Source organism: Lithobates pipiens, unplaced genomic scaffold (assembly GCF_037356315.1).
Source record: "Lithobates pipiens isolate NorthernLeopardFrog02 unplaced genomic scaffold, aLitPip1_a1.2 Scaffold_16, whole genome shotgun sequence".
Lineage (NCBI taxonomy): Eukaryota > Metazoa > Chordata > Amphibia > Anura > Ranidae > Lithobates > Lithobates pipiens.
In genome coordinates this window covers 450,826,060-450,848,555 of record NW_027507748.1, presented here as the reverse complement: position 1 = coordinate 450,848,555, position 22,496 = coordinate 450,826,060, and the positions used below count along the sequence as shown (strand labels likewise).

The 22,496-nt window shown below is 41.1% G+C and overlaps 1 protein-coding gene across 8 annotated transcripts in view; it reads left to right on the top strand.

Moving 5' to 3' along the window:
- HERC2 (HECT and RLD domain containing E3 ubiquitin protein ligase 2) overlaps nucleotides 1–22,496 on the top strand; it is a 232,709-nt gene that overhangs the window by 131,496 nt on the left and 78,717 nt on the right. For 7 of the 8 annotated variants that reach the window (XM_077482785.1, XM_077482784.1, XM_077482781.1 and 4 more), the window contains exons 46-61: nucleotides 2,102–2,372; nucleotides 4,724–4,863; nucleotides 6,314–6,412; nucleotides 6,574–6,742; nucleotides 6,841–6,966; nucleotides 8,446–8,554; nucleotides 10,595–10,734; nucleotides 10,954–11,144; nucleotides 12,019–12,124; nucleotides 15,836–15,927; nucleotides 16,023–16,198; nucleotides 17,500–17,611; nucleotides 19,223–19,304; nucleotides 20,815–20,958; nucleotides 21,143–21,233; nucleotides 21,345–21,522. In XM_077482785.1, coding sequence (XP_077338911.1) covers nucleotides 2,102–2,372; nucleotides 4,724–4,863; nucleotides 6,314–6,412; nucleotides 6,574–6,742; nucleotides 6,841–6,966; nucleotides 8,446–8,554; nucleotides 10,595–10,734; nucleotides 10,954–11,144; nucleotides 12,019–12,124; nucleotides 15,836–15,927; nucleotides 16,023–16,198; nucleotides 17,500–17,611; nucleotides 19,223–19,304; nucleotides 20,815–20,958; nucleotides 21,143–21,233; nucleotides 21,345–21,522 — 2,226 coding nt within the window. The remainder of the gene's footprint in view (nucleotides 1–2,101; nucleotides 2,373–4,723; nucleotides 4,864–6,313; nucleotides 6,413–6,573; nucleotides 6,743–6,840; nucleotides 6,967–8,445; nucleotides 8,555–10,594; nucleotides 10,735–10,953; nucleotides 11,145–12,018; nucleotides 12,125–15,835; nucleotides 15,928–16,022; nucleotides 16,199–17,499; nucleotides 17,612–19,222; nucleotides 19,305–20,814; nucleotides 20,959–21,142; nucleotides 21,234–21,344; nucleotides 21,523–22,496) is intronic. The other variant, XM_077482787.1, reaches the window with a different exon arrangement.

Sequence of the window (22,496 nt, the reverse complement as noted above, 5' to 3'; positions counted from 1 at the left end):
AAACAGTGAAAAATAGGAGAAAAGGCGGGACCAGCTGTTCAAAAATAGATAAATCCAGGCTCTCAGAACTCTCACCTCAAAGATGGAATAATCAGGCAAAGTAAAATAACCCCAGAAGATTCTCCTTAATATTTCTCTATGTAATAACCAAGGAATAATAGATGAAGCCTGTAGTATATCCTTCTGCCACTAGAGGGCCATTTCCAATACTTGAATACAACACTGCAGCTTGTAATTCCGTGGTATAGAGCTTGAAAAAAACACAGAGGAGAGGGGGAGAGGGAGAAAGAGAGGGGGACTCCAATAGTGTAGTAGTTGAATGAATGGACAAATTTATTAAAGCATAAAAAATGGACTCTCACATAAGCAAAAAAAAGGGTAACACAGAGCAGATAAAAATGAAGACCTGGCGTTTTCAGCCAGTCTTACGCTGTTTCCGGTTGTCCTACGGCCACTCCCTACGCGTTACGTCACGTCATGTGACTTCTTCAATGGGGGATCCCCATTGAAGAAGTCACATGACGTGACGTAACGCGTAGGGAGTGGCCGTAGGACAACCGGAAACAGCGTAAGACTGGCTGAAAACGCCAGGTCTTCATTTTTATCTGCTCTGTGTTACCCTTTTTTTTGCTTATGTGAGAGTCCATTTTTTATGCTTTAATAAATTTGTCCATTCATTCAACTACTACACTATTGGAGTCCCCCTCTCTTTCTCCCTCTCCCCCTCTCCTCTGTGTTTTTTTTCAAGCTCTATACCACGGAATTACAAGCTGCAGTGTTGTATTCAAGTATTGGAAATGGCCCTCTAGTGGCAGAAGGATATACTACAGGCTTCATCTATTATTCCTTGGTTATTACATAGAGAAATATTAAGGAGAATCTTCTGGGGTTATTTTACTTTGCCTGATTATTCCATCTTTGAGGTGAGAGTTCTGAGAGCCTGGATTTATCCATTTTTGAACAGCTGGTCCCGCCTTTTCTCCTATTTTTCACTGTTTTCACACATCGGTGTGTACACCTTGATTTATTGACTTTATATATTATATTTTTTTATACATTTATATTTCTTTATACATTTATTTTTTAGTGGCACCATTTGCGCAGGACTTTCCGACACATGAGATACAATTTGTGATGGGGGGAGCTCAGCATGGAGCATGTCTAGTCAAAACACAGCTCTGTATCCTTCCTGCACTCCTGTTTGCTATGTAAAGGGAGTGTGACCCTTTTCTCCAATCAGCTTGCACGCACTGTAACTGCAGCTCTTCACCCCTTCCTCTGTGATATTAACTGCTGGAGAAAGATTCTAACACGATTCTGCCCTTTTGAAGGGTTGTAAGAAAGAATTCTGCAGATATACAAGTAAAACGTATGTAGGAGGATTTGTTTCATCTATGTATCATCTGAGGCTGTTCACTTCACTGGGTATATGAGGTCTGCAACTACTTTAAGCTTTTAGAACCACTTTAAACTGCTTTTCTTATGTGTTTTTGTATGTGCTTTCCTATAAATAAACACTTGAATGTAAACTTGGGAGCAGCTCAGTAACACAGTACCTGTTATTGCGAGGTCACTAAATACGCATCCCTGATCTAGGCGCAAGTGCAGCCAAGAGAATGACTATAGGCTATCGCACAACCTTTGTTGTACTACACTGGAAAAAGTAGCATGGCCTGTGTATTTTTCAATGTAGCAAGCATGAAGAAATACCCCAGACTTGCTTCTAACAAATTTTTAATTTTTTTTATATCAAACAATATATTCAAATCAAACTATACAAAAACAACAAAAAAAAAATACTGTGAGCCCCCTTTTAGCATACATGTCAGACTGTCAGTGTCATATTATATGGTTATGTAAGATGGGTTTTTCATGCAGATTGTGATTTTTCTCTTTTTTAATGCTTGGCATATATCCTACCATTATGTTACCTAATTTTCTGTCTCATCTGTGTGGAATTCACAGGTGCAGTTTTACAGGGTTTGAACAGCAGGTGGTAGACACAAATATGCATAATGCGTTTCTGAGCACATTTAATTAAGATGAGCTTTTGGATCAAGGGAAGAACTGTATGAGAGTATTTTTTATTTGTTTAATGTAGGCAGCAGCACTGGCTGTCTGTCAGTACCTAGCGGTGGAGTCTACACATCCGTCAACTCCTCTGTTTGAAGACTTCTGCAGTTCAAGTGAGGTGTCCTCTCCTGTCACAGTGCAGCAGATTTGCCCAGCTAAAGTCAAGAAGCGCAAACAGTCTCCTATCCCGCCGGTCCCAATCGTTGTACAACTGATGGAGATGGGTTTTCAGAGGAAAAACATTGAGTTTGCTCTGAAGTCGCTTTCTGGAGCATCTGGCACTGCGTCGAGCTCCCCAGGTACAAAATTTGGTTCAGTCATATTCATTTTCTAGCTAATTACTTATTGCTTATAATGATATGCTATACTGTTAAATATTCGCAGTATAAGTTCAGTTGTTTTAAAATGTTTTTGCTGTCTTCTAGATTAAATAGAAAGTTAAGTTGTACCTATACAGTATAGGGTGCTGGGTTATATAGCCTTTAATTCCCATGCCAAAAATGGTATGCAGGGATAAGTTTAGCTTAGTTTCCTGGTAGCACTTTGTGGACACAGACCATGCTGGGGTTAGGCTTTAATACAAGAAGACACCAGGAACATGCTCTTCTTCTCATAATATACATAATCAACTTTCATTTTTCCTGACTCGTCCTGCTCTGAAGTAGGGTCCTACACTTTTTGCCTTCTCTAGGCTTTTTTTTTCCTGGAAGATAAAAATCCTTGGTCTAGAGAAAGCATGGATGCTCAACCTATCGCCCTCCAGCTGTTGTGGAACTACAAGTCCCATTAAGCATTTTGTAATGATTAAGGACATTCCTGTTGTGTGAAACGCATCTACCTGGCTGACAGGTACAAGCATGACTCCCATAGGCTGAGACATGATGGGACTTGGAGTTTCACAACTGCTGGAGGGCCACAGGTTAAACAGCCATGGTCTAGAGCAGTGATGGCGAACCTTGGCACTGCAGATGTTTTGGAACTATATTACTCATGATGCTCAACTATGCTGCAGAGTTCATGAGCATTAGGGGAAATGTAGTTCCAAAACATCTGGGGTGCCAAAGTTCGCCATCACTGGTCTCTAGAGTCTGGATCCTACTGTTTGCTTCCTTTTTTTAAAGGACGTTAAACTCATTCCGAGCCTAAAATTACTTTTTTTTTTTTTTTTTTTTTTTAACCATATTAGTTCATACAAAAATGTCATGGCACTGACGTAGGTTTTGCATTCAGCTTTTTTCATTGGCCAAATAACTATGTACACCTATCCATTACTGGATACGCGTGCCTTTTTAAAACCTCCTGAATTTTTGTACAATGATGCAACAAAGTGCTTGAAACATTTCTTTTGGAATTGGTCTATGCGGGCTCAATAGGCTCAATATTAAACCACCACCATGAACTTGCTGACACAAGATGTGAAAACCCATTTATTCTTTCCCTGCTTGGCCAATTCAGTGCTTACAATATATATGCATGTGATCCAATGTTTGGTTGAGCAAGGTCTTTTGATCTTGTCTGCTTACTCTTATGCATTGAGTTGCAGCCTATTAATTCTCTGACATTATTGAGCAGGTTTAAATATTAATAAGAGTGCTACTGTATGTGCATGGTGCTGTTTTGTGTGTATTAACCATTTCAGCCCCTGAAGGTTGTACCCCCTTAATGACCAGGTCATTTTTTTTTTTTGCAATAACTGACAAGTTAAAGTCGTGTGACCCTGTACCCAAATAAGATTTATGTCCCCCCACCCCCACAAATAGAGCTTTATTTTGGTGGTATTTGATCACCTCTGTGGTTTTTATTTTTTGCACTGTAAACAAAAAAGCTTAACAATTTTGAGAAAAAAAAAATATTTTTTACTTACTGCACTAAAACAACCAAACAGGCTAATATGTATAACACATGTTTTTGGTAAAAAAAAAAAAATCCCAGCAAGTGTATATTGATAAATTTGCACAAAAGTTATAGCGTCTACAAATTATGGGGTATTTTTAAGGCATTTTCTTATTTTTATTTTTTTCTAGTAATTGCGGCCATCAGTGATTTTTTTTATTTATTTTTTCCAGAACTGCGACATTGCGGAGGACAAATCGGACACCTAACTGACATTTTTGACACTTTGAGGAACCAGGGACATTATTACAGTGATCAGTGCTAAAAATCTGCACTGTTTCTGTACTAATGACACCGGCAGAGAAGGGGTTAACTGTACCTAGCTGGTGCTTGCTAACTGTGGAGGCAATGCTCTGACTGGATGAAGACAGATTGGTGTCCCTGCTTAGCAGGAAAACAAGAGCTCTGCTATCTCTCCTGTCAGAACGGCGATCTGACTTATTTACATAGACAGGTCGCTGTTCTGCCTCTGGGGAATGATCGCAGGTGGCCGGCAGACATCGGGTCCACCAATCCTGCTGATTTGGCATCCCCTGTGTCCAATCGGCAGACGATCACACCACTGACAGTGCATGTGCCCCCAACCCCCAGTGTCTAACGTACAAAATTACGTACATGTATGTTTCGCGCAATAGAGCCGACCTACCGCAGGTCAGCAAGTAGTTAAAAATGTTACCACTTTGCTAAGTTGATACATCCAGTTGGCTTACATTAAACAGGAGTATGTATCCAGTACTAAAATGTTTTGTGTTCTCAGGAGTGGAGGCTTTGGTTGGATGGTTGCTTGATCATCCCGATGTCCAGGTTACAGAGTTGTCAGATTTTGAAACTGCGTCTGAAGAGTCCGATGAAGAGGTTGTGGAGGAAGTGGAAGAAATTGAAACTGTGTACCCTGATGTAAGCTTTGTTTCATTGCTCAAATTAGAAAAAAATGCAAACTAATTTAATTTCCACAATGCACATAATGAAATAAAATTGGGTGATAAATGGTTAATGCAAATGCTCCTTAGGGCAAAACTTTTTTTGTTTTGGGCAGAGTAGTCGTAAGAACCCCTAGGATTTCTCTTCACTTCCTGTCCCATAGACACAGCAGAAAGTAAGGGGCCACTGTAAAATATGGATTTTTCATCACTTTATATCTCTGAGACAGTGGTAATCAGAACAGAGATGAAAAAAACTGACAAGTGCTTTTAACACTTTCAGAATCTATCCAAAAAATAAAAGAAATGAGACTTAAAAGGATAAGTTCACCTATAAATAAATAATAAATGCACATTGTCTTTGACGGTAAAAAAATGTGTATTTATGATTTTATTTTTTTCTAAGGAGCTTGCAGAGCATTGCACCCACCATCAGCAGATGATAGGTGCAATACAGGGCTCCTGCAGACTCGAGCTAGCTGCCGAGGTATGGGCAGGCCGGTTCTTGAGAGCAGGAAGAATCCATGAACTACGAAGGTGCTCACCAGTGCCCTCGCAGTTGAGAGCTACAAGATGTCGGCCGCACTGGCTGACAGTAGTTTTAGTTCATTCATACATAGAAAACTGTGAATGATACGGCTGTGTGGGGGACTTTCCACAACGCAGCATTCTTTTCAAAACGTGACAGTGAGTGGGGAGAGAAAATCCCATGCCCGCTGTCACAAAATTGGGGAGATTGGCAAAATTGGCTGCAGGAGCCGGAACATGTTTCGCCCTAAATACATGTTCCAAAAGGTGAACTTCTCCTCTGAAGCACATGTGTCAAACACAAGGCCCCCGTGCCAAATCTGACCCACCAGGCTATTTAATGTAGCCCTCGCAGCTCTCCTGCAGCGGCAGGACCCCCTCATCTGCACCCCCACCTTGTCTATGCAGTTGGCAGCAGAGAGGAGAACAGAACTCCACCAAAACCTGCAGCTGACTCCAGCCCTCCTCTAGTCCTCCTCCAGACCCTGCACTTTCTAGTTCCCAGCTCTGCGCCCATCATTTATCCCAGCAGCAGCACAAGATAAGGGGTTGCACTGCAATGTAGGGGGGGGTGCTCTGGACATTTAGTCTTGCAGATTCAGTCAGCTTTTTAAGGGCAACCATAATGCTCATGCGGCCTTTGACTTGTGAAATGCCTATCCTTTCTCCTTTTACTTGTCACTTCAAATCTCTTGTCCTTGCCACTTTATGTAAAAAAAAAAAAGTGAAAGCCTAATAGATTAGTTGCTATAATGTAAAAATATTATGTGTTCATTTGTAAACTGTCCTTTATGTTAGTAACATATGTGGGGTGTAGGCCTTTCTCACATTAAATATTGGTCTAAGTATGTGCTGCATTTTCCATGGTTGACTGTCCTTTTTTATTTCTTTTTTTGCAGTCCGGAGGTGCTGTGGTGACAGAAAGCCAGACCTACAAGAAAAGAGCTGATTTCTTAAGCAATGACGATTATGCGGTATATGTGAGAGAGAACATACAGGTAATGACTTCCTCCCCCGCCCTCATCATGTTTTGCTGTCCAGGTTTCTTCACCTGGCTGAACACTCCAGTTTTCTTTCTTATTCTTATATATACCTGAGTGTCAGCATTTCATGTTAAAGGTTTACATTTTTAGGGTTTTCTGTTTGTATCTTTTTAAAGGTTGGCATGATGGTTCGCTGCTGTCGCACATACGAAGAAGTTTGTGAGGGCGATGTTGGTAAAGTCATCAAGCTAGACCGAGATGGACTGCACGACCTTAATGTTCAGTGTGATTGGCAGCAGAAAGGTGGAACATACTGGGTGCGATATATCAATGTGGAGCTGTTAGGTTAGTTTGCCTTCTTTGCCTAATGCACATCTAGTTGTAGCATATGTAGGCTGGCTATAAATAAATATGTTCTAAACTGATTATTAATAAATTGACAGGTTTTCCACCTCAGAGCTCCCATTCGCACATTAAAATCGGTGACAAAGTCAGAGTGAAGGCGTCAGTTACAACACCCAAATATAAGTGGGGGTCAGTTACTCATAGAAGTGTTGGTGTTGTTAAAGGTAACATTTCTGTTTTCAGTCATGGACATATACATATACTCGGTTGGGAGTTTTCTAAAGGTTAATTTTTGGGCAGAAGATGGTTGCCTATTTTTTTTTTTGCCATATTGGCTTTCAATCACTAGCTGTTGGAAATGATACATACCGATAAATTCTTGTGGAGAGAAGAGGCAGGATGCAATAAGACATGGGAGTCTATGGATAGAAGCCATCTGCCATAGGATCATACATGCAGCTTTTTTTTTTTTTCACCGTTTTTTAGATCTATATCATTTTATTTTTGTGGGAAGTGCAGTAAACACTTGGGAAAATAGCTGGAACTCGGTTGCTGTATGCCACTGAGGTGCATGCATTGCATTATGAGGAGCATGTGTTCCTGTTCTCCAGTGTGCATTCAGTTTGGCGCCTTCTCTTAGAAAAAAATGTTTAGTTGTCTGACAGGTTTACCTTTAGTACATCCTACAGCTTCTGAATGAGAAGTCCCAAATCCAGTTACTATATGACGCACAGTAAAGTAAGAAAAAGTTTTACCTCCCTGAATGAGCCAAATCCATCTTTGTACTGCATACACTCCCTCTACCAGACACTGCAGCTTGCGATGGGAGGGTTTAGGCAGTACTGTCAATCCTGAAAGCAGTGAGTAGGGCAAGATTTACCCACTGTTGATTGAAAAGCTACATACAGACTTCATCCATGACCTTGCTGACAGCCAGACCCCGTTACATCTTTTCATTCCACTTTAGTGCAATCAGGCACAGCCTACATGAAGGGCAACAATGCTCTGAATTCAGGAACAGTGCAGCATCGTTGCCATACCATACAGTGGCCTGCATTGGGTGGACTTCACTGGAAAGCTTAACAGGGTATTTGTAAATACCTTTGGGAATTAGAGTACCTGTAGGTGCAAATACACCTAATACATAGGTGCTCCAAATTTTTTTAAAATAGGAGGCTTTAATTCTACCTTAATCACTGTAAATTGATGAAATGTAAAATTTTGGATTGTGTTGTTTTAGGTCGTTTTGTTTCGAATAATCAATTGTCTTTTGGGATACATGGTTTTTGATTTTTATTTAACCTTTTAGGGTCTGTCAACATATTTAGGGCTTGTGTTGGTGGCATCAGTTTGACATCCATTTTGAGGTGCTTCTGAGATCATTCACAATTCATTGACAGGCGAATTTCGACTCGCAGTTGACCTCCTCTTGACCTGCGTTTGACTTGCCTCGAGTGGGGTTTGCATTCCCATAGACTTGTCTAGGAATGCCAAACTCATCTGATATGAGCAAAAGCCTGTCAACACAGGCCCTTTCCCTCAGGCACTGTATTTCATTAATCTTTCCATGTAATACTTCAGATGCATATAAACCATTTATGATGTATTATTATTGGGTTATATATTAAAAAAAAAAAAAATAATAAATTGGGCGACATCTGCTCTTCTGATTTCTATGCACTGTTTTATATTTTTCTCAATAGCCTTTAGTGCCAATGGAAAAGATGTGATTGTGGATTTCCCCCAGCAGTCGCATTGGACCGGATTGTTGTCAGAGATGGAATTGGTCCCCAGCATACATCCTGGAGTCACGTATGTTATAGAAGTGGCTTGTATGTGTTGTGTTTTGTTTTATGGTATTATACTGGGGAAGTATGAAAGTAGCAGTTTGCTGACCTCCCCATATGAAAATACTGGTTTCCTGGCTTTTCTAATTCACTGACCCAGGGCAAGTATTCAGATTAAAAGCCTCAGCAGGTATTGAAGCATAGACAACCTTTTGATAGGGATGTACACCCTTTTTAAGGAAATATGTTGTATCAATGTACTATGTTAGTAGCCCATTATACAGTGATGTGACCTCATTCTAGATGACATTTTATGCTTAAAGTTAAATGAAAATGGCATGTCATTTCAAAAGTGGTGCTTCGATCTTTCTTTAAATCTGCAGTTTTTATTAAATTGCCTTGTGTTCATGTCATGAAGGTTTTAATTCAGGTACTTCCGTTATGGGTTACAACGGTCTTCGATTTGTGATCCTGTATTGTCACTCTATCACATGTCCCTGGCGGAGGTTGCAAGCAGCCATACAAATGCACTTTGCTCAGGCCGGTTTCTTAAAAAGAAAGTAAACCCTGATGGGTTTACTTCCTCTTTGATTCCCTGCAAAGGTAAAGCATAATGGACTACTATGCAATGTTTAGTAGTCCATTATGTGTCACTTACCTGACACAGGAGCCAGCAAAGTCACCGCTGTCCCCTGTAGTCCGGAGCATCCATCATCTTGGTGGGTCTCGCTGCTCCGGCGCTGTCAAATCATCGGAGCCGCGATGACGTGACTCCCGCGCATGTGCACGGGAGCCGCCACTCGCGGCATAATGCCGTTTAACTGCGACTCGCTCAGTGTGCCGCTGTCTACGGTGCATGCGCCGCAGACAGTGGTGCCTGTCTTTCGGCAAATATCTCCTAAACCGTGTAGGTTTAGGAGATATTTCTTGGACCTACAGGTAAGCCTTAATCTAGGCTTACCTGTAGGTCAAAGTGGTTTGTAAGGGTTTACAACCACTTTAAAGCTGAGTTCCGCCTGATACTGTAGCTACTGACTTTTTAATATAAGGACAGTCACCTGTCCAGGGCGCCCCCCGATTTCCTCAACCAAAGCGAACCTGTCCCTCGGCTTGAGGCGCCGGCATCTTCAGTAAGGGAATCGAAGTTATTCACAGCCTGGTTCCCTACTGCGCATGCGTGAGTCATGCTGCTCGTTTTGAGTGGTCCCTGCTGTCTTCTGGGACCTGTGTGTCTCCCAGAAGACAGCGGGGAAGGGGACAGAGGAGGGCCCGGACATGACGTAGATCGCCGCAGATGTGGCAATCTTTCGCAGGAAGTGGGTATCTTAGCCCACCCTCCCAAATGTGACACTGGAGGGGGGAGGAACCGGACCAGCGGAGGTTCCATTTCTGGGTGAAACTCTGCATTAATGGTGGCAACGAAGCTAAAACCTAGGCTGGGTTCACACTGTGTGCGGCACAGCTTGCAGCAGGGTTCCGTTCCAGGTCTGAAATAGGTCAGAATTTTTGGCTGAATTGGGACCTGAAACGGAGCCAAAGAACACACAGGACTCTTCTGCAGTGCGCTCAATGGCCACCCCCCAGAATGTGATGTCACACTCTACTGTCATGCGAATTGAATGCTGGGAAACCCACATCCAGTTCGCAATAGTGTGAACCCAGCTTAAGCCCAAGTTCACACTGAGCTGTGGGAATGAAGCCATGCAAGTTCAGCTGATCTTGCACAATTTCACTCCCGTGTGTCAGTCCCAATTTCGGCTGTGATTTCAGACATCTGTACGGGTTTCTGCATAGAGGTCAGTTGAAATCGCACCCCAAAATTGCCCCCGATTTTGACATGTTACAGTGCACCAATGTGAACCAGGGCTTAAGCAAGTGACTCTAGACCAGGAGAGGCTGTAAGAGATCAGCAGCGCTGAGAGATTGTGAAAACGATATTCTCTAAAAGTAGACCTAAACCATAACTAGATCAATATAGTTTGCTTAAACACTGAGTATCTTAATCAACTGCCAATTTTTTTATTTCTTTTAAAGGACTTTGTTTTTTTTAATTCTTGTTTTACAGCTGTGATGGCTGTCAGATGTTTCCAATTCACGGGCCACGATTTAAATGTCGCAATTGTGATGACTTTGATTTCTGTGAAACCTGCTTTAAGAATAGGAAGCACAATGCAAGGCATACATTTGGAAGAATAAATGAGCCAGGTATAGTTTTATACCTTTTTTGTGTCAGAATTGCCTATAAAAATGTGAACTATATGAATTTGAAGGCTTTTGTATTAATATATGGGCATGTGTTAAGAGTATGTATATGTGGTTTTGTTGAGAAATGTTTATTCAAATTGCTGTGTAAAGAGTACCTTGGTAAATTTTTGTTGTATGCATACAATGACAATAAAGTAGTACTCATCTTATCTAATATAGGCCAGTCTCCAGTGTTCTGTGGACGTTCAGGAAAGCAACTGAAGCGGCGGCACAGTGGCCAGAGGGGCATGTTGCTGGATGATTGGTCCAGGATTGTGAAAAATCTGAATGTTTCCTCTTCAGCAAACCAAGCATCTCGTCTTATTGATGGTAGTGATCAGTGCTGGCAATCATCTGGCTCACAAGGAAAGGCAAGTTAAAGGTTTATGAATAAAAATAAAACCAATGTACAACTATTTGGCAAAACGTTGCAATCGGAAACAATCCTTTGCTGGTCCTTGTCCATAAAATAAAATTGGATTTATTTCTGTGGATTACTGCACTTTGTATTTGTAACCTGTTTATTAATTACTTACTGCAATAAAACCTTGTGTATTGCCACTTTTGCAGCAAAATTAGGATTACACGTCTAAATAACACGTGTTGCATGTTCCCCTTTCACTCCAGCACTGAAAAATCCTACTTTGTTCTCTTTGTTTATAAAGGGGGGCTGGGGAGCTTTGCTTTAATTAACCCTGCCTGTACTGTGCTCATCAGTTGTGAACTCATTTGACTATAAGCTGTCCCAACAAAAGGTTACTGATCTAGAAATTTTGCCTTCTGCCTTGTATGTTAATGAGAAGAAACTCAGTCTTTCCTAAAGCCTGTCACACATAGGTATTTTTTTCTTTTTTCGTTTTAACCTCGTTTTATTGCACTAACTATGCAATTTTAGTACTGTGATCTCCCAGGTGAGCTATTGTATTCTGACAGGGGGACTGTCACCAACCCACCTCCCCCGCATGAGCACACTGGTCCTCCAACAGTTTTCCAGCATGCTGCTTTGACAGAAGTCGGAGGGTACTCCGTCTTCTGTTGAGCACACTCCTGTACACAATGGCTGAAAGTCCACCGATTTCTGTTAAACCGGACGATATTTGGCCCCTGTGTACCAGTCATTAGCCTTTCTGTTGGGGTTTTATCAAATTTGACTGCAAAAGTGGAATATACAGTTTAAAGATAAATCCTATGGTAGCAGAAACTGGGCATGTGATCACTTTGTGTGTTTTTTGTTTTTCTCAACAGCACTGGATACGGTTGGAGATTTTCCCAGATGTTCTAGTGCACAGATTGATGATGATCGTAGATCCTGCAGATAGCAGTTACATGCCTTCTCTTGTAGTTGTATCAGGTATGGGAATGTTGGCCAAAATAAAGAATAATTTTTTAGGAAATCCACCTTTTTAGAGGGTTTCCCATTTTTGCGGGACCCTCTTCACAGAACGCTTTAGGGTTACATTTCAGTATAACATTTTGTCCGAAGTTGTTATGTAGGTTGCTTGTCCAAGTGTGTGCTGTGAGTTGCAGCACTTTCTTTGCAATCCCAGCCACATACGTTTTATACTAACCGTAGGTGTGCAAAGAAATGGCAGGTATCCAGTACTGCATTGCACATAAAACAAGATGGTCATCTGGTCAATGCAATCAATAAAATGAGGGTCACACAGCGTGCCTGCTTGATGCACAGTTATGCCATGTACACACGAGCGGAATGTCCGACAGAAAAAGTCAGACGGGAGCTTTTCATCATATATTCCGCTCGTGTGTATGCCCCATCTGACTTTTTACGTCAAATTTTGAGGGACCTAGAAAGAGAACATGTTCTAAATTATTCCAAGGGACCCAATTCCTATAGGGAAAATCCCTAGCCTGTATGCTGTTCCGACGTAGCAAAAACAACGCATGCTCTGAAGCAAGTTTATTCTGACGGAAAACCGGTCGCGTGTACAGGGCATAAGTGATTTTTGTCCAAGTAGCCAAGGTCAGAGAATCAACAATAATGGTCAATGCCTTTTAAAGTGTAAGTCCAGTCTAAAACTAAAATCTCTATATCTACTCGCAGCCAAAATCTAAGACTAACCTATCTAGCCCTGTTAAGCAAAAATCGCTGTACATAGCTTTTCTGAAGCCGATCCAATCTCGCGCTGAGCTGTCAGCGGTGGCTTCTCTGTGTAGGCGGGTGCAGAAGCCCTATAGTAAGTCTATGGCTGATGTCTGTCCTGCACAGAGCTGGAGTAGCCGCTGTAAACCGGACTGGATCTGCTTAAGAAAAGGTATGTATAGTGAGTTTTGCATTACAAGGTTAGATGGGTAAGTCTTAGATTGTGCCCATAAGTAGACTTAGAGATTTTCGTCTTAGGCTGGACTTTAATAACATGATATACTGGAAAATCAACCCTTAAGGTGGAGTAGAGCATTTTTTATTTATTTTTTTCACAAAATCTTTTGGAAAGGACAGTGTCTCTTAAATTGTTTAGTAACCAGGAGTTCCCTGCCCAGAAATTTCTAGTCTTTATAGATTAATTTAACTAAAATAAGTTAAAAGATGAAAAAACCTTTGCAGCATGTCCAAGGTTATGGGAGTCTAGACACTGTAGCAGTAGTAACCGCAAAATCCTCCATGTTTTTAACCACTTCCGGACCGACTCACACCAATATACGTCAGTACTTTGAAGGAGGATATCGTCGATATGGCAGCAGCTAGCTGCCGTAACCGCGGTATCCTCATCTTCAGTGAGCGGTCTGGTTTCCGATAAGAGTGGTTCCTGCGACGGATTCTCTGCGACATCACTTTTATTGGTAGTGGGAGAGGGGGGCCCCCTGCCGCAATCCGGAGCCATCGGCAGTGGCGGAGGTGATCGCATGTGTCCCTTGCCTGGGTATAGAGACGACGTCTCCATATCACTTCAGGGTGGAACTGACGTCAAAACGGCACTTTCGCCCATAGCTCTTAAAGGGCCATTATTTATTTTTTCATTTAAGAGGACCTGTCATGCTTTTTTCTATTACAAGGAATGTTTACATTCCTTGTAATAGGAATAAAAGTGACAGGTTTTTATTTTTTTTTAAAACTGTAAAAAAAAAAGAACAGTAAAATAAAGAAGAACATTTTTTTTTTTTTTTTAAACGCGCCCCGTCCCGACGAGCTCACGTGCAGAAGCGAATGCATACGTGACTAGCGCCCGCATATGAAAACGATGTTCAAACCACACATGTGAGGTAGCCCTAGACCTCCTCTGTAACTCAAAACAAGCAACTTGTAAGATTTTTTTAAACGTCGCCTATGGAGATTTTTAAGGGTAAAAGTTTGTCGCCATTCCGCGAGCGGGTGCTATTTTGAAGTGTGACATTGTTGGCTATAAATTTACTTTGCGTTGCATTATCTTTCACAATAAAAAAAAATAAAAAAATTGAGCTAACTTTACGGTTTTATTTTGTAATTCTAAAAAAAATTAGTAAGTAATTTTCTAGCCCAAAAAAAAACTGTTTAACTTTTGTAAACAACAAATCTCAGAAAGAAGCTTGGACCTTAAGTGGTTAAAATTGACCGCACAGCCTTGTTTTAAAAAAAGGGAGACTCTTTCTTCCCTGGTGCTTTGACAAAGAGGGACTGAAAATCTGGACTGGCTCCCACCTCCACAGAAAGAGATTAGTGTCTGATATTTGCCAATATAATTGCTGACAGCTCACTCTTCATCAGAGGCTGCAGGTGAAGAAGATTGTGGGCATTTAAACCTTTTGTGAGCAGGTGCAGCAACAGCTTTCTCCAGCAGAGACCTAAATCCTTTCATAACAGAAGAAAAAAAATCCTTTGTAAGATATGGAGAAGGAGGAACGCCTGATAAGGATGCGCTAAATAAACTTTTCAGCCCCTAGACTTGCTAGAAACACAAGTTGCACCATCCTTTCCTGCACTAGATTTTGCTTTCCATACATTACAAACACTACCAGGAACAATTTGTCTACAGCCTCAGCATGATTGCTCTTTCTTTTGGAAAATGGGCACAACAAAAAAAGAAATAGACTTTTCAAGAAGAAACTGTTGCTCTCTTCAGGAATAATCAGAGAGCCAAAGAAATGTACCCAAGGGTTAAACAGAAGAGGCAGAGTGGCAAATATAATTGCAGGTAGCAGTCTGTAGAAAAATTGGCTCTTTTCTACTGAAAATGCCAGCAATGTACCAAAGTGAGCAGCTGTCACTCCCTGTGAGAGCGGTATCCACCACCTTACAGCCTGGGGCACACAAAGCAGTGATGGGTGTTTGAAGTGGTGTGTCTAGTAATAGCAGACCGTGCGCAGGAAGCGACCAGAGCACCGAGCAGTGGGGTGTCAATATATCTGGCATAAAATGCAGAGCAAGAGAGCGCACACCAGCTCTAGTGCATTAACGTTTATTAAATCCAATAAATAAGTAAAAAGCCAAGTATCACACTCACATGTTGCCGATATTATTATAGCATTGAAAACAAGAGCCTCCACGGCTGCCTCATCTCCCGATTTTAGATGTACTCTAGTGGAACTGTAAAGGTGGGGACAGCGCCGTTCTTGATTTGGATATACAATATATCTGGCATGAATCTCCTGGCACTGTTGGTTGACTGGGGAAACTTCCACAATATCAGTATATCCAGTATCAATCTATAAGTAGCTGTTGATAGAAATTTTTCCAGTTAAAGTGAAAAATCCAGCAGAGAGGAAGGAGACTTTCATTCTTGGACACAGAGTATAACTGGTGAGATTTGAATTGGGAAGGGTTATACCCTTAAAGGGGCAGGGCAGGCCTTCAGTTTGTTTCTTTGCCTAGTGTCCAATTCTTTTGTAGGCGGCCATATATCCCTATGTTTTATTAGAGCTGTGTCCCTCAATGGACGAAAAAAATGGCATTGTAGTGTTTTTAATTCTCATTCTGCAGTTTTCAAGTAAATGAATACATTGTGTTTTATAAAGTACCAAAAAACAAAGGTATAGTATCACTTAAATTAAATGCGATCACATCTTCTTTAATCACTTGTTTTTTATTATCTATACATCAGGTTTATGCACACTCTTTTAATTATTTTAGGGGGAAACTCTCTTAATAACCTCATAGAATTAAAAACAATCAACATAAATCCTATAGACATGAGTGTGTTGCTGCTTAGTGACTGTACCGAGGTAAGTGGGTCCTGCAGCTGCATTTTTAACAGTGTTCTTTGTGTTTTGAATTTTATGCTAATGTGCTATTTTTTTTTTTTTCTCATCCACTTTAGTATCACAGATATATTGAGATTGCCATTAAGCAGTGTCGGAGCTCTGGCATTGACTGTAAAATCCACGAGCTGAGCATTATCGGACAGATCCGAGCAGATGATGAGGATCTAGCAACAGTTCCATTTCTTGCCTCTGATAATGAAGAAGAGGATGATGATAAAACTAGCACTGGCAGGTAAGTACTAGAAGAATAAAAAAAAACAAAAAACATTTTTTTAATAATAATCATAAAATTGTCAACTTCTTTGTGTGCGAGGTATATGGTAATAACTACTTGTACTGACACATTTCCTGCTGGATTTGAAGGAATTAAAGTTGTGATGATATTCTGTATTTGTTGCACGTACACTGCCCATTCCTGTTGATGTTTTAGGGGGAGACTTTTAATGTATTGGTATTATTTTTAAAGCGAGTCTGTTTTGGCCATACATGAGAGTGCAACAGCATCTCTCAAATTATGACCCCCCCCTCCCCCCGGTAAAAAAAAATAAGAATAAAACACACTTTCCCCTTTTTAGGCTCACATTGCTGTCTTGACCCAAGAAAGTGAAATGACTTACCTAATACTTCCAATATGTGATCCCTTCCCCTTCCAGGTGTCGGTGCTTGTGCTTAGCAGTTGTCCTCTCGGACACCATTTCCTTTTAGTCCACTTCAAGGATTATGTCAGCGGTATACCATGAACATTTATAAAATACGTATTGGGTGTCCCCACCACTTTTCCAGTTCAGATAGTGACAGTGATGTGCATATTTATTTTTCTGTATCTGTGGAAATGAGATGATTTTAAAACCTTATTTCTTTGTGACAGAATAGTATGACAAGTGCTGCCTAAATAGAAAGCATGTAAATAAAAGAAAGCCGGCAGCTCAATCTTCCGCAATTAATAAATTAATTAATCCATAGGCTGTGTTGGTAGGGGCAGGGTTTGTATCTGCATATGTATGTAGGTAAAATATTGTTCTGTGGATTTTACGGCTATGAGTAAGGCTACACGCCAAAACACGTAAGCCCTGTATTTTGTACCACACCTGGATTAATAAATGTATTCACTGTGGAATATTGAGCTACTGGCTTTATTTTATCCACATGTTTGCTAGGGTGCTAGGAGGACCCTACAAGCCAGTGCACCAACTGCTCACCACCTCGGGGAATTACTGCAGGTGTTTTCTTCTATATTTAAGCTAAATAGAAAGCTATTTATAATTGCCTGAAATAAATATACATATTTTTTTGTAATTCTGTATATTTGGCAGTGATCATTAGGCCGTGGTTTGCAGTGATGCACTTGATTTGTCTTTTTACAGCTCTTTTTTCGCAATGCAATTTGATGTACAAGTAAAAAAAAGCCCCACCGATGTGCTCACTGTGAATGCTCTATATTTTTCTTGTAGAGAGTTGTGATAGCTGATTGAATATTAGAATGCAGTTTAGCTTTATGGTATAATAGTAGATGAACAAGCTGTGTCTGTTTAGCTTTGTCAGGAAAAAAGTAGCGGCTTCAGAATCTGCAGCAACAATCAGAACCAAGGTTTTTGTGTGGGGTTTGAATGACAAGGATCAGCTGGGAGGACTGAAAGGTTCTAAGGTAAGATCTGATGCAGTGTATCGTACTATTAGCTGTTGTGTTGTATCTATATGCTCAGCTTCCATGTGGGTATTGACAGTGTAGATAGAGGATGTTTGCAGGTCTTCACTTGATACGAACTTAGGATATTTTAGAGCTTGTGTAGCGATTAAGCAAAAGCAGCACATTTCAGTTTGCATTTGAGCTCACGTTAAGATGCTTCACAGCAGCTGCTTTTTTTTTTTTTCTCCTTACCTTTCAAAAAAAAAAAAAAAAAACAACCTCGGAGATGATTTAATGAAACCAGAGAGTGCAAAATCTGGTGCAGCTTTCTGTAGGAACCAAACCGCTTCCATTCTTTTGTCAAAGCATAATTGAACAAGCTGAAAGTAGAAGCTACCATGCACAGCTGCATCAGTTTTAGCACTCCAGTTTTAGCAAATCAACACCTCAAAAATAAATAAAGGTTGTTGCCTTTAATGCTGCAAAGCTGTCTATTGCATCTTTGGCCATCCTTCACTGCTGCTGGTTTTCCAGCTGTTGGCCATCATTCAGCCCACTTCCTGGGTGCCCAGGCTGTCAGACACAACCTATGGTGGTGTGGCATCCCATCAACTTTGGCTTACAGGAGAATGATACAGCAAATATAACTCTCATCACCACGTGAGCATCATACAGGGCTGTACAAAGTTGATGCAGTGGCGGATAGACCCTGGTATGTCAAGTAAACCATCCAAAAAAACTCAAAAGAAGGTGCTGAAAAATTATTTATTAACAATGGGGAGGAAAGTACTGCCCAACATGCAATGTTGATGTTTCAGTGGGTCCTAGCCAGCTTTTCTACTGGTGAAAGTATCCAGTACAAATTTGCTTACCAGAATTGGTTTGTTATTGGGTTTCTGTGACTGATGCAAATCCCCTACACCCATCCATACCAGATGTAACCCAGTGTGTTTGGTCATCTACTGGACAGCTGATAATAAAGTGCAAACTACCCGAACAACAGCTGAATTTGCCTGGATGCAGCAGCTTTTCGTCTGACGAGCCTCAACTCAATTTTTCAGTCAAGGCATTAAGGCCACAGAGTTAATTTTAGCCAGTTGCTCAGGAACCAGCCAAAATTTGTACAGTTTATGGCCAGCTTTAGCCTTATAATGGAGGGTGAAAGGCTTCTTCATTCCATATCTTTTATTGGGACAGATATGTTTATAAATGATTGACTTGGGTTATTTAAACAAATAAGTTAATACAAGGCATCCTATGGCAATGAACACAGTAAACCTATTGTAAAAGGCAAATGGTTCCACGTTTCTGGTAGACCATGTCTGGACAAGTGGAAAACTGTGAAGCCTAAGTCTGGGTTTTCTGTCAGATTAAATAATTGCGGCTGGCCCAAAACCACTATCTTCTTTACTAAGTGATGCATCTTCTGTGAGCGCTGTATCATACTATAAGTAGCATCAGGCAGGCTGAGTACTTCTCAGCCATTCAGAGGAAGTCTTTTATATTTTTTTAGCAATGAAAACAAGGCTTCCTCTGATTAGCTGAGGTGGAAAGGCTGGAGGATGATATCACAAAACATTTCAACTATGATAAAATTGTTTTTTGTTTTTTTGTTTTTTTACCTTGCAGATCAAAGTTCCATCCTTTTCAGAGACTCTTTCAGCTCTCAATGTTGTACAGGTTGCTGGTGGATCTAAAAGTCTATTTGCAGGTGCAGTTTTTATTGCATTACAGTGCTTCAAGTTTAAGAGTTCTGAGCTGACTGTGGTTTTGGCATATATACCGTTACACAACTGTGTCCCCTACTTGCTGTGGTAAAGAGGAAATGAGCTCTGAAGTCTGTGCCCAAAAGCAGGAAAAGGGGCAAAAGACTAGTCATCAGTATTACCTGTGATCTCCCAGTAGCTGATTTTATTTTCTCATTATGCACTTGCTAAGCCTTGTTCTGTCTGTGTGGAGACAGACATATTGGTAGAGACAAGGCTTTGCTTCCCCTCATCAGAGCCTCCAGCAAGGACAATGGGGGTACTGCTTGGGCAGAGTTAACATTTCTTGATGTTCCTATAATATAGAAAGTCTTCGCTTTTTGAGTTCAAGTACCCTTTTAGTCTACATGCACACTTTATTCTTTGGACGACTTTTCTCCTTACAGGAGAAAAGCAGCAGAAACAAATGCAATAAAAGCTGTGTTTTTGTATGCACGTTTTGTGTGTTTGCTTGTTCACACATTTGCCATTTATGCATTCTGTTGGGCAGATTATTTATTCTGGCCATTAGAATGTATTAACCCAAGAACATGCATAAACATACCTAGGGTTGGCATGTTTTATGTGCATTTGTGCTTTTTTCATCTGAAATGCTCCCCTTCAGAACATGCAAGTGACTTTTTTTTTTTTCTGCCTCTAAAGGCGCTGCTTCCTCTAAACTCTTGTAAACTCCCATGTGTGCATTGACACACAGGTTAGACCAGCCATACACGGAACTAATTTCTTTCCTGCAACCACAGACAGTGTTGACAGGGGAATCCCTCCCACCCATTATATTCTCCAGGTGGGGAAGCCATCCCAGCTAGGGGGAGACGGTGATTATTGCTAGAGGCTATACCAGCTGCTAGCAGTAATCACATGTAACACTCGGCAGGCTTGTTGTACCCAAGCTGATCAATTGATCAACTTTGTAAATTCATTCTGCCCATACATGGATCGACTCTCAACCATTTCCTGCTTCATTGGCCGAGATTTGACCCTGTAGGGCCATTTAGCATCAACCCCCCTCCCCATTAAACTCAAATCTTTTTAATTAATGCAGAAAGCAGTAATGTGTAGAAAACCCCAGCAGATTTGTCAGTTTGGAGAACTGACAAATCTGTTGGACAAGTAGAATTGTCTTTTGATTTTGATGCTACCATGTAACTTGCACTCCTTTTCTCTCTCAAAGACTACTTGATATTAAAATGGCTATTTTGTTGTGGGTTTTGGTCTCCTTTGTTGACTTGTAATTTTTGCAGGAATTGAGTGGAAAAGGATATTGTGGCAGCGCTATCCCTCCAATTATGTCTCCAAATATTGTCAAAATGCGCTGCTCTCAGCTCAATAGATTAACAAAATTCTTTTGTTCATTGCCTTAATGAATGGTCTGTTATTCTGGCTTCATCTATTTTGCTATTATAACATTTTATATAGAGCTGCGCATGCTTATTTTCTGTTATATTTACTATTCAGTTACTGCCGAAGGTAAAGTGTATGCATGTGGAGAGGCCACCAATGGAAGACTGGGCTTAGGAATTTCAAGTGGCACTGTGCCCATACCTCGACAGATGACTGCTCTCAGCAACTATGTGGTGAAAAAAGTGGCTGTTCACTCAGGTATGCCTGGCCAAAAGTGTCTGTCCTGTTTTTAGAGACTCCCATTTAAAAAAAAGTGCAGGCGTTTAGAAGTTGCAGGGATCTAGTTGCTTGCACTTTATACCTGTAGCAGTGTTTTTATGTATGAAGATAGGACTATGACCGTGCATGTGCATCTTTGTACTCATACACATCCATATTTCAGGTGGAAGACATGCAATGGCTTTAACTGTGGATGGAAAAATTTTCTCTTGGGGAGAAGGAGATGATGGCAAGCTTGGACATTTCAGTAGGATGTAAGAATATTTTTCTTTTAGCTGTATAAATGTGTACCTAAATTCATGCATATTATGACATTTACTGGCACTGACTGATGTTATTAAGATAAGCTGTTGACATTTATTCAGGAACTGTGACAAACCTCGTCTGGTGGAAGCACTGAAGAGTAAGCGTATCCGAGACATCGCCTGTGGAAGCTCCCATAGTGCTGCAATCACATCTAGTGGGGAGCTGTATACATGGGGATTGGGAGAGTATGGCCGTCTGGGCCATGGTGACAATACAACGCAGCTGAAGCCTAAAATGGTAAGGGTGAAAGTGATTTCTTTCTTAAATGTGTGAAGATTTGATTCTACTAATAGGTGGAAATTCTGTGTGGCTTTTTTTTTAACCAGAGTAGAGTTTATTGAGCATACATAAAAAAAAAAGGACTACAGAGCAATACTCAAACATAAGTGGGGGGGGGGGGGGGGGGGAAGGCGCAACAAGCGCCAAGCACCATGGAAAAGCAAAAAAAAAAAAACACACACATTCCATGTCAAGCAGGATAGCCTGGAAAATACAGTGTACATAATAGCATAACCATAGGTAATACACATATACATGTAACAGGGTCTCAAGGCGAATATATCAAGGGGAAATACTGCCACCAACCACATACAATATTTATCCAGTGCAGCAATGAGGACTATTCATCCACTCATCCCAAATCTTATGAAATTTCATAGGGCAACCTCGGTTAGCATAAATGAGTCTCTTATAGGGTAGCGTTTGGTTTACAGCTCTCAGCCACTGCTGGAGCGTTGGGGGATCCGGTCTGAGCCACAATCTGGCTATCTGCATCCTGGCAGCAAAGAGGGTCTCTTGTAGGAATATTCTAAGATATTTATTTTCATCTTGAAGGGGAAGGAGACCGAGTATACATTGTCTTGGGCAGAGCGTGAGGGGGGACCCCATATGGTCATGTAGGAACTGGACTATCTGAGCCCAATACCTCTGGACGGGAGGGCAAGTCCAAATAAGATGATAAAATGTACTGGCCTGATCACCACAGCGGGGACATGCAGGGTCAAATCCTTGTCTGTATTTAGATAGCCGCCCAGGGGTGATGTAGGCCCGGTGAAGTACGTATAAATGCGTCAATCTATCCGACATTTTGGGGGACACCTCCACCGATACCGATAGTATCTCACCCCACTGCTCATCCTCCAGAGGGCCAACATCAACTTCCCATTTAGGTTTGAGACTATATGCGTGGGCCGTAACCCGAGGAGCAAGGA